The sequence below is a fragment of the Prunus dulcis genome, chromosome 8 (genome assembly GCF_902201215.1).
Source record: "Prunus dulcis chromosome 8, ALMONDv2, whole genome shotgun sequence".
NCBI classification, from domain to species: Eukaryota; Viridiplantae; Streptophyta; class Magnoliopsida; order Rosales; family Rosaceae; genus Prunus; species Prunus dulcis.
Window position 1 is genome coordinate 4108383 of NC_047657.1, and position 12432 is coordinate 4120814.

General features: G+C 37.2%; 2 protein-coding genes across 2 annotated transcripts; both read left to right on the plus strand.

The window, feature by feature from the left end:
* The first annotated feature begins 4846 nt into the window (after positions 1-4846).
* LOC117638286 lies at positions 4847-6655 on the plus strand. The gene has a single exon (XM_034373425.1). The coding sequence runs from the start codon at positions 4847-4849 to the stop codon at positions 6653-6655; it is 1809 nt and encodes a 602-aa protein (XP_034229316.1).
* Positions 6656-8028: 1373 nt separating this feature from the next.
* On the plus strand, positions 8029-12401 carry LOC117638081 (polyadenylate-binding protein 3-like). The gene is made up of 7 exons (XM_034373170.1): positions 8029-8538; positions 9273-10051; positions 10204-10281; positions 10388-10477; positions 10953-11249; positions 11492-11716; positions 11867-12401. The coding sequence occupies exons 1-7, from the start codon at positions 8274-8276 to the stop codon at positions 12089-12091; spliced, it is 1959 nt and encodes a 652-aa protein (XP_034229061.1). The 5' UTR covers positions 8029-8273; the 3' UTR covers positions 12092-12401.
* Positions 12402-12432: the final 31 nt, after the last annotated feature.

Consider the following 12432-nt stretch of genomic DNA (forward strand, 5'->3'; position numbering starts at 1 on the left):
CACGTCCCATACCATGCTTATACCACTTGATCCCGAATACCCGTTCATATGAACTAACACTCATTTCAATCATGCCACAATTCCCCTTTTTTTAGTCATATTGTCTAACTCCCTGTCACCAATCTTGCATCACCCAATAAAAACCATGTACACTATAGGATCCCTGAGATCTGGTACCTGTCAAGAATTAGACTCAACTGCACAAAAGATCATTTTCATTACCCTCTTTTTCCATTAGTATCTTTCCAACCCAAGAACTCCAACCAATTTCCTTGACATGATATAATTATGCCTTTCATTTATCTCACGTATCAAAATATAATCACACCAACATTGATCAAATAATTAATTAACAAGTAAACACCCAATAATAAGGAATGTTAACCAAACTGTAATACCATGCATAATATAATGCTCACAAAAGTTAATTAAATCAATCTTTGTAAAAGGTCACTAAGAAACCCCTACCTTGACACCAAAGCTTTGGCTTGAAATGTAAGGTGTTTCCCAATTTTTCACCGCATTCACAAACTCAGTCTCCCACTCTTTTTTTTAACAATTCTACTTCTCTCTACCTCTATTTCTCTCTCGCTTTCTTTGTTCATTTGTTGTGCAACTAATCACCTATATATATACAAAAAATAAGTCGGCAACTACTCATTTTTCTTATTGGATGATGTACTGACGGTTTATATACTTACTATCCCAGTAATGTAAATAGATATTAATGTAGTCTTGCAGATAAAGAATAATGTCTTATAAGACACGTTGTGACTCCTTCAATTCCTCCAATCCTACGTCCAATCCTATTCTAACATTCTTCTTGGTGAGTTGACCAAGTTAGTAATCATAGCCTTGCTACTTAACATTTTTTTTCTTTGACACCTAACCACATTATCAAGAACTATTTTACTAATATATACATATATATAATAGAATAAGATATATATGTAATACATATATATATAATAAAATAATTAATATATACAGTTCCCTTCTATTGAAGGATCCCTCAAATAAAATTACATATATATCTTATTCTATTATATATACAGTTCCCTTCTATTGAAGGATCCCTCAAATAATTTTATTTGAGGGACGCTCTTTAGGGTACCCTACAATTTTTTTTTTTCTAATAATCCAAACCATTTATTTTTTAGGTCTTCATTCATAAATCATCTTTACAAAAAATTAGACAAATTGGAAACCGTTTCAATATCCAATTGTGTCCTACAAAATCAATGAACACGATGCTTTAAGAAAGTATTAAAATTTCAATAACTCAATTGAATGGTCAAATGATATCGGATTCAAGTGATTTTTTGTAGAGATGATCTTTGAATGAGTATCTACAAAATAGACGATTTGAATTAGTGAAATACAATCCGAAGTGGGCCCTACAAGCAGTATCCCTCAAATAAGTTTATTTGAGAGATACCTCAATAGAAGCTCTATATATATAATATGATATAAATATTTATTAGTACATAAAACTATATATATAACCAGGATAATTAGTTCTAAATATATATAGCAATTATCTTTTTTTAATTTTAAGAAGACGAACTCTCACACCACCGTAGATACCCATTTGATTTCGAAGAGCCTCACTCTTATCAGTTGCTTTCTCTATTGATCCCCTACCCTCCATTTTTATTTTTTTTTCCTTTCTTTTTTAAAAAACCCAGGCAAAGTCGGAAAAACCCGTAGAATACATTTTGCCCGAACTGTCTGTACTAAAATGGCCACAACTCTCTCCACACACGTCCAAATCACAAACCGCCAAATTTTACAGAAAGTTAACATCAGTATCTTTCCAACGATATAAGGCTTACTATTTTGTTCGCTATCCTATGAGGAAGTACAGTATATTATGTCAAGTTGACATAATATATTAGAATGATTGACTTGGATGTGGACTTGGCTCCACGTGTGGCTCACTATGTGGTGGTTCCATGTGAGGGGGCATATTGAAGAATATAAAGTCCCACATCAAAAACTTGACTAAATAAAATAGAGATATTTAGTGATATACCCATTTCTAGCACTAATATTATAAATAAACCCTACACAATTGAATTCCTATAAACAAACCAAAAAAAACCCAAAAAATGATAGCTAGCCTTATTGAATTTAATATTGATTATTAAATTACTTTGATGCCCTATTGAGTGCTTTGGGTATTTTTATGAGATTTTGGGGTTGGGCTTGTTTTAAGAAATTGATGGCAGTTTTGTAATTTATAAGAAGTTAAAAACTTTTTTGTTATGTTGTAAATGGGCTTTGGGTGTGTTTCTAAAGTCCATTTTATATAGGGTATTTTTATAATTTGGGCCCCCATATTGGGTATAATAGTGAATCTCCCAATAAAATAACCTAGGCCTTTTGTGATAAAACTTCATACCTATTCAGCTTTGTAGGTGGTTAAGTTGGGGACAATATCAATTATGCTAGTAGTGGGCCGATGACCCATCTCTATGAAATTTAACATATACCTACAAAGCCCAGTAAGTGTGGGGTGTGTGATTTTATCACAAAAGGCCTCGGTGTTATTAGGAGTGGAACCACTTATTATAATTGTAATTTATTTAGTCAAGTTTCCTATATGAGACTTTATATTCTTCAACATATAATACGTATAATGTACATTTGATTTTAAAAATATGTGTATTTTATCGAATCTTTCAAATATGTACAGAAATCGGAAGTTTAAAAAAAAAAAAAAAAGTACATTCCTGTATAATACAAGTATTGTGCGAGAAAATGCAAACTAGAAACTAAACTAATTTAGTTAATGGGCTCTTGCACATATTATTCCTTAAATTTAAGACCTGTAATATATTTTTTCAGATTAACTTAATGAGTTAATTATAAAGACTAAAAAACTAGTCAATTAAGGGGAATATTGCAAAGCAACTAGTAGTTAGTCAAAAGTACTTTATGATAGAAATATAATAAATTGCATTTATAATTCAAAGTTGAAGGTCGTCAGTTACAAAGACCAATATAAATATAAATATAAATAATCAAATAGGGTTAATACCACTAGCAAATCTACACTTAGGCTATAAGGGGCTATAGTCCAGTGTGAGATTGGGAAAAAGACAAAGACCTTGTACAAATTTGAATAAACTTTCCCTATTCCCACAAATATTAACCCATCCCTTTCTACAAAATTAAAAGCTTAGTTCAACTTATATAAGCAAATAAGATGAATTTTAATTTATTTTAGAAATGAGCACGATCAAGATCTCATGAACCCAAAAAAAGTTCCTCATGTATATACCTTATTTTCTCTTGGATTATAAATGAGGTCATTCTTACTAATTTGAATATACTTATTATTTTCTTCTATTTTCATTACCGTAAATATTTGCGTGATGCTTGCAATATATACATTTTGTGTGTGTCTATTTTATATGTACTTATTTGTATTAATGTTAAAAAATGAATGAACTTGTTTGACTTATACATTTTCACTAGAATATTTGAAGAAGAAACCATAAAAAGAAAAGAAAATAAAATAAAATTAGCCCACCCCAATATAAATTCATCTTTCCGCCTTTGACAATAACCACAAGGGGTTAATTCCAATATGGAAGAGTTCACTAGCAACAACAAACGCTCAAGGTGTACCTCCGCTCATAATCTACATGTACTTTCTTTGCTAATGTTGACGAGAGAAAAAATAAAATAAAAAGACCGTCACAAGACCTTAAAGTAGTATGTACCTCCGCTCATAATCTACATATACTTAAGTATTCAAATTTAAAATGAAAAAAAAAAGCATTCAAATTAAAATATATTTTGGCCTTAGTATTTTAGTTCGTATCAAATTTTATTTCATTTGCTTGATTGAAATGACCTTTTTATTCTTACACGCGATGCACACAGAGGACTCAATTGAACATATATATACTATGGACACAAACCAAAAGACGCACAAGGAGCATCTGTGCAATTTATTCAATTTCATATTTTCAGTTTCAGTTTGAATTACAGGAGAAAAGTGGACCGTTCCCACCCCTGCTGTAAACGTAGTGTTAATCCCTTGGTGGCCAAAATTACTTGGCGGGCAAGACTACTGATTGCAGAATAAGTCCTAATTTAGGTAATTGTCACTTAATATCATATCAAATCGTCTTAACTGGTGTTAAGATAATTGCCACTTAATATTTCCTTCCAAATAAAGCCAATAAATAATCAAAGATAATATCTTTAGAAATATCTTTAGTTTTCCTGTATTTGGCATGTAAAACAAGTGGTTTCCTTGAGAATCCTCTAAATCATATATTTTGTCATAAATGGGCAAAAATGCAATTTTTGGTACAAATAATAATTTATATTAAAATTTTGACGTTCGAAACTCCATGTATCCAATGAATATTTGTGTAAAACCCGTTTCCTCAATCGTTTATACTAAAATAAATAATAAATAAAAACTTTGACGCAATGATAATACGTACTATGATTCCAGGTTCCAATAATTATTGAGTTTACTTAATAATGATGTATCAGCTATGACAAGTTTTGGATATGAAGAGTTTGTTGCAAAAATTTAGATGTGTTTCGTGTAGTTCCATATAATTTAGATGATATTGGTCGTTTGAAGGACAATATTTCGGTTAATTTTCCCGTTTGTGTTTTTTATTTTTTTTAACCTCAGAAAGAAAATTTTAACTTTTATAATTTATTTTTGGAGAAAGAAATTGTGAGTTTATATCTCAACTGGGAATTGTATGTGTGTGTTCATTTCCGATTGCAATTTCAATCAGAGGAAGGGTTAGGGATGAAAAAACAAGTGCCGCTGCAAGTGTGTTTCACTTTCACAAGGATTCTGAAAGTAATGGCGGCTCCTACTCCTACAATTCCAACTTCAAAAGCTCTTGTTGTCGGTCCTCCAACACTGCTCACAAGAAGATTAATGGCTTCCAACTCCAACGGTGACATGGCCAAGAAGATCTCCATCTCCCCTATTTCCTCCTCCTCCTCTTCCTACGGTGATCCCTGCCATGATCTGTTTTTCCAGATGACACGACCAGAAACACGCAGCGATGAGGAGACGACCCAGCAGCAGCAGCAGCAGAACCAGGTGTCCCTTGACTACCTGAAGACACTGCTGCCGCTGGCCTGGTCCCACAATCCCCTAACCACCCTCAAGCTCATCTTCAATCTCCATGCTATTCGTAGCAGTGGAAAATGTTATCCAGAAGGCTTCTACACGGCTGTGTTTTGGCTCCAACAGAAGCACCCCAAGACGCTATTATGCAACCTGCCGTCCATTGCTGATTCGTTCGGTGGTTTGTATGTCCTTATCGAGATTCTCTACCGCCTTCTAGAACAAGACCAAGACGCTGCAGAGAGGCTCCACTCTGACCCGGACTATCAGTTGTTACACGACCGGGCAATGGATGTCTTCGTGGAGCGGTTGAAGTCTGATATTGACCAAATGAAGCAGCACAAGCTGGATTTGAAGCCATCAGATTATATAACTGACGGTGATGATGACGACGACGATGAAGATGATAAAGATGGTACTCTTGACGCTGACGCTTATGCTGATCTTTTTGTTAGCGAGGCTGCAGGGTGTTGCGTTACCAAACAACCCCAGGACTCCCGCGCTGCCCGCACCATTTTTCTGTGTGAAAGCATTGCGAGGAGGCTTTGCCCACCCAAATCAGACCAACCAAATCAATCTTATGAATCGGAAGAGTGGGAGCGGCTTAGGAATGAGGTTTTGGCGCCCTTGAACAGGTGCTGGAAGCGTCAAGGCATGTTTATTGGACGACAACGCTCTGAAGTTAAGATGTATTTGGAGGAGGTGAAAAAAGCAGGAGGAAGAGGAGGCAATTTGAGTGGCCATGGCGGCATAATAAAGCCAGATGCTATGCTCCCAAATGAGATCATACGGTATGTAGTAGAAGATGGGAATGTCAGGGAAGGGGCTGAGCTTCAGTGGAAGGCAATGGTGGAGGATATGTACCTAAAGCAGCAGCAGCAGCAAAAGCAAGGGGAGGGTTTGGGAAAATTTAAAAACTGCTTGGCAGTGTGTCACATAAGCGATTACAATGGCCTAACGCGTTTGGCGGTGAGTTTGGGACTTTTGGTGTCTGAACTGAGTGAAGAGCCGGCATGGAAAGGAAAGGTGATCAGTTCTGGTCATTTGCCGGATCAGCTGATGCTGCATTCGATACAAGGGGATGATCTCAAGTCCAAGTGCGAGTTGATGATGAGGACATGCAACAGAAACTTTGTATCTTTTGCTGATAATTGGCAGATATGGGATTTTATTCTGGAAGTGGCTACGAAAGAGAACTTGAAGGCAGAGCAGATGGTTAAGAAGGTGTTTGTGTTCGCCGACTACTATGGATATGTTGGGGGTACATCCTGGAAGACTCTGTATGAGGCAAAACGGAGAGAGTTTAAGGAGAAAGGGTACGGGGATGATGCAGTGCCACACATTTTGCACTGGAATATTTCGTACCAGAACATGCCTCGTATAGAAGAACATCATCCAGGGGTGACGATGTTGAGTGGCGTCTCTGACAATTTGGTCAAGTCCTTCTTGGACAACTATGGGGAAATTGGCCCGCACCATCTAATGGAAGCAGCCATTGCTGACAAAGCGTATCAAGCTCTCACTGTGGTCGACTGAGCTTCAACTGAGATCAAAATCTACCTGTTGGATACTTTTGGAAGGATTGATGATCTAATTAATCTGATGATTTGTCATCTCTCTATCATGAATTATTACCTTGGCTTTAGAAATTAGATATTGCTACCAGCTATGGAATGATTTGACACCAGACTTGCTGAGGAGCAAGTGTTCAAGTTACGAGGATTTGCAGGACTAGCTTAGTCTCCATGGTCGAGAAGCATATTTGCAGGAAAGGGTTTAGCCATGTATGTCACATTACCACCTGAGCTTTTAATTTTTATTTTTAAACACCTAAACTTTGTAAAGTGTTGCAATTCACCATCTACATCTAACTCCGTTAAAATTTTCATTAAATTTAAGTGCATTTCCGTCAATGAATTATAACTAAAAATAATAAATAAAATAACAGGAAAAAAATATATAAGAAAGTTAACGTAAGGATGGGCTTCCTCGCCCCCATCGATCCTGATTATGTTTGGTATGATCTGGATGTATCCTCTCCATTTGTCGCCCAACTTTCATTGAAATGAAATGAAGAATGAAAAGTCTTTGAAATGCAAACTTTCATTGAAATGAAGGATGAAAAGTCTTTGAATAAATATATATAGTGCAAGCCATGAAATGCAGAAACACAACAAAATCAATTGGACCATTGATCTGATATTACGTGGAAGAAAGAAAGATGGATTAGAGAGAAGGGAGAGAGAGATGTAGGTTAGCTTTCTTTGAAATTTTTTTTTTTTTTTTTTATAATTATAATGAATTGATGGAAATGCTCAATTAGAAATAGGTGACGGATTATAACACTTTATATAGTTTAGATTTTAAAATAAAAAATAAAAAATCAAGTGATAATGACATACATAACTAAAAATTCAGTTGGTATTTATGTAAATTTTCTTTAAAACAAATACAAGCCCAAAAGAACAAAACAGTCCACATGCTACCATGGTGGACAAACCGGTCCACTTTATAAATATGGGCCTGATACATGTATTGGTTGGGATTAAAATTGAAGCAATTTACGAGATTACCACTGCCCAAATTTACCAAACAACAATGGTTTATGCCAAAAGGCACCATTAAATAGTAGGAGACGTGTCTGTAGCCCCGCCTGACGCGTAACCAACAAAGTGGGGCCAAGCCAACTTCAAAAGCCGTAAAGCAAAGAAAAAGCACGGCCACATCCCCGCCACATCCCCACCACCAAAATGAGGAAGTCAGAGACAAAGACGACATCGAATGCCACGTCAGCACCGCACGTGCAAATTCACTTCCTTAACCGCTACGAACTGAAAACGCACCGCTTCACTTCACTCTCTTTCCATATATAAGCCACTCTCCGTCTCATTCCAAGCCCTCTCTCTCCTCCTCTCTCTTCCAGAGAAGAAGAAACCAGAAAAGAAGGAACAATAAAAAATAAAAAAAATAAAATCCCTCGAAAATAAATTTTCCATTAAAATTTTTTTTTGATCCGAAAAATTAAATTCATTCCATATATAGAGCAAGAGAAACCCTACTCACCACTCTAGATACAATCGCTCGCAAACCCTAACCCCATACCTGTTTTCGATTTTTTTTCCCAATTTTTTTATTTATTTAATTATTTTTTGCAATGGCGGATGCGGTATCGGCACCGGCGGCTCAACCCGTATCCCCGGCGGCGCAACAGCCACCTGTGGCGGCTCCGGCCCCGACTCCGGCGGGTTTCGGCAACGTGTCGTTGTACGTGGGCGATCTGGACCCCACTGTCAACGAAGCGCAGCTGATCGATCTGTTCGGCCAAGTGGGCGGCGTCGTTTCGGTTAGGGTTTGTAGGGATCAAAGCCGAATGCAATCGCTTGGCTACGCCTACGTCAATTATAGCAATACGCAAGAGGGTTCGTATTTTCCACAAATCGCTTTTTGATCATATGTGCTCTGTTTTCTGATTTTTGTAATTTTGTATTTGGTGAATCTCATTAGTTTATTATTAGTATTTGTTTTTTGTTTTTATCGATGTGTTTGGGATTTTTGTTGGAATAATAAAAATGGTTCTGTGATCGCATTGTTTATTTTGGCCATTAGAAAAATGCAGACTTTTGAAAGTACTATTTTATTTTGTCCTTTCTTGGTTGCTACGCAACAGAGGAAGGAAGCATTGGTAAACAGAGTTGTGCAGGAAAAAACAGAGTGTTTGGTTTTTTTAAGGATTGAATGGATTCTGAATCTGTTGTGCACTTGTATATTACCAATGTAATTATTGAACATATCAATGTCGACCATCTTTATAAAAAAAATTATTTCTGTCTGGGAATTAATTAATATGTGTAATGTTGGCTTTATTTGGTTTCAAGTTTGCGTTGTATGCCTCGTTTTTAGTTCACCATCTTTCTGTTTCTGTGTTTTAGTTTTAATTCTGCAATGGACTAACTTGATAGGGAATTCATCGATGCTTCCTTAATTTTATTTTAAGGAATATACTGAATGTGCCTATGCAAGCACATTTATATGGTATTGTGCAATTCAGAATGGAATACTTAGCAAATAGCTTTAGCAATTGCAGTACTTGTTATTTGTTTATCTGTGATGTATGAAATTTGTAGTTCCTGATTTTGATTTTGAACTTTTGCAGCTGCTAATGCACTGGAGATTTTGAATTTCGCTCCTATCAATGGGAAACCCATTAGGATTATGTATTCCCATCGTGATCCAAGTATTCGGAAGAGCGGAAGGGCAAATGTCTTTATCAAGAACCTGGACAAATCTATTGATAACAAGGCGTTGCTTGACACTTTTGCTTCCTTTGGCACTGTACTTTCTTGCAAGGTTGCAGTTGATGGCCATGGTCAATCGAAAGGGTATGGTTTCGTACAGTATGACAAGGACGAATCTGCACAGCAAGCAATCAAACGGCTGAATTCAATGCTGATAAATGGTAAACAGGTGTATGTTGGACTGTTTCAAAGAGGCCAGGAAAGGAATCGGCCAAATGGATCACCACATTTCACTAATGTTTATGTGAAAAATTTGTCTGAGACAACTACAGAAGACGACCTCAAGAAACTTTTTGCCGAGCATGGTAACATAACTAGTGCAATTGTTATGAGGGATGCTGCTGGAAAGTCTCGATGTTTTGGTTTTGTTAACTTCGAGAAGCCAGACGCAGCAGCTGCTGCAATTGATAAGTTGAATGGGACCACCTTTAGTGGTGACAAGGTTTTGTTTGTTGGGAGGGCTCAAAGGAAATCAGAGAGGGAGGCGGAGTTGAGAGCTAAGTTTGAACAGGAAAGACTCAGTAGATTTGAGAAGCTACAAGGTGCTAACTTATATCTGAAAAATCTTGATGATACAATAACTGATGAAAAACTAAAGGAGCTATTTTCTGAATTTGGAACAATAACATCATGCAAGGTATATCTTATTTCAACTTAACTACTGGTTTGTTTTTCCTGCTTATGTCTCCTTTGCAGGTTCTTTTTAAACATTAGCTACAGTTATCATTTGGAACCTCAAGGTAACCAAGAATTAAAAAAAGCGTTGTTAATTTTCTTTATTTTTTCAAGGTCATGCTTGATCACCAAGGGACAAGCAAGGGTTCTGGATTTGTTGCCTTCTCTACTCCAGAGGAAGCCAATAAAGCTGTAAGCTATTGATATGTTAAATCCTTGGCACATTCCATAATGCACCTTTTGCCCCCCTTTTCTGTGTGTTATGTATGCATGCATAATCTCTTTTTCCCTTCTTCAGTTGACTGAAATGAATGGTAAGATGCTTGGACGGAAGCCACTGTACGTTGCTGTAGCCCAACGCAAAGAAGAGAGAAAGGCTCGATTACAGGTAGTTTTCTTCATTGGTTTTTGGAAACTGTAATCTCTTGGTAATATTGGATTATGCATGTAGGTTCTCATGAGGACTTTTAACTGTGTAATTTTACATGCCACCAATATGTAGTATTTCTGTATAGTGTCAAGGCTTTTGATTACCAAGGAAAAGTGGGTGTGTATGTACTTATTGAGTCTGATAGTATTTTACATTTAGTCTGTGCTTTATAGTAAGAGTTGGTTTCCTTTTCTGCAGCTGGTTAATTCCAATTTACAGTGCAGGAATGCCATCCTATGTCTAGCTATTGTGTTCAGGACTAGAAGTCTGTTGATTTAGTCTGAGCATTTACATTTTTTTTTTCTACTAGCTCTGGTGAACCCAGATATTGGTCGGTCTGCATGGGTTCTCTTCTTATTTTGCTTCTCGGTTGTCACTCATTCTCATTATTCCAACGAAGCATTACAAAGGTGGCCTTTCTCATTTGTTTCAGGCACGCTTTGCCCAAATCCGAGCACCAGGTGGAATGACACCATTGCCATCGGGAATTCCTGGATATCATCCTGGGGCACCTAGGCTTGCCCCTCAACAACTTTATTTTGGTCAAGGTACTCCTGGCCTTCTTCCCCCACAGCCTGCAGGTTATGGCTTCCAGCAGCAGCTCTTGCCTGGTATGCGTCCGGGTGTTGCTCCAAACTTTATTATGCCATACCACCTTCAGAGGCAAGGTCAACATGGGCAGCGAATGGGGGTACGGCGAGGTGGGAACTTTCAGCAGGTGCAGCAGCAGGTACAATAATTTCTTGATTTAGCTTAGCAGTTTTCTTTTCATTCTACCTCTGGTACTTGAACTCATCACCACATGAAATTACTATACCATCAATGTTATGTGTTTGCATAATTTAATTATAATGACAGTATTATGTGAGTTAGCAATAGGTATAACTATGCCACCTGCTCCATTGCCATTATTAACTTCATTTTGAAATTTCACTCTGGGTGTGCTATTACTTTTCTGTTTTTTTCTTTCAGCTACTGCACCGTAACTCCAACCAAGGCTTGAGATACATGGGCAATGCACGGAATGGAGTGGATCCATCTGTCACTCCTCAAGGTATTGTGGGTCCAATAATGCCTTTGCCCTTTGACGGTTCAGGGATGCCTGTGACTCCTAATGATAGCCAGCGTTCTGGGCCGTTGCCGATGTCAACACTTGCTTCAGCTTTAGCTTCTGCTACCCCAGAGAATCAGCGCTTGGTATGTTTTTTGTCCCTCTTATTATGCGCACAACTTATATTGATATTCCGTTTTTAAGGGTTGTGCATGATTTTATTCTAGACTTCTAGAGGGAAAGGAGAACACAAGAACAATATTATTGAAGTTATTCCACTGTCTTAAAACTTGCAGATGCTGGGTGAGCAGCTATATCCACTTGTTGAGCATATTGAGCCGGAACACACTGCTAAGGTGACTGGGATGTTGCTGGAGATGGACCAAACGGAGGTTCTCCATCTCATCGAGTCTCCGGATGCCTTAAAGGATAAGGTAGCTGAGGCAATGGATGTCCTTCGTAAAGCTGCAACAAAGTCTGAAGTTGCTGATCAGCTTAACTCGTTGGATCTCAACGAGTGAATCTCTCCTTATTCATCACTAATTTTGCGCACTGGGTCCTTTTTTCGCTGGCCCAAATGACTTGCCATTTTTTTTTGGACAAAAATGACTTGCCATTAGTACTGGGATTTTTAAGACGAGAATATTTTGCTACGATCTGGTTTATTTAGCCGGGTTTTATTTTATGTGGCAACTCAAATGCCTGAAACTTTTACGTTTGTAACTTTGCAGACCTAAGGTTGCTAGGATTTTGATCGGCATCATTCATTTTTTATGGACTTATTATGACATTTTTCTATTTAGGATTTGATTTGAGATTTTTGCTGGATTATTTCTCTCTCTCTCTCTCTCTCTCTCTCTCT

Coding starts and splice junctions, on each gene's coding strand:
- LOC117638286 (XM_034373425.1), top strand. CDS start 4,847: ATGGCGGCTCCTACTCCTACAATTCCAACTTCAAAAGCTCTTGTTGTC.
- LOC117638081 (XM_034373170.1), top strand. CDS start 8,274: ATGGCGGATGCGGTATCGGCACCGGCGGCTCAACCCGTATCCCCGGCG. Junction 8,539..9,272: donor TTATAGCAATACGCAAGAGG/GTTCGTATTTTC, acceptor GAACTTTTGCAG/CTGCTAATGCACTGGAGATT. Junction 10,478..10,952: donor AGAGAAAGGCTCGATTACAG/GTAGTTTTCTTC, acceptor CATTTGTTTCAG/GCACGCTTTGCCCAAATCCG.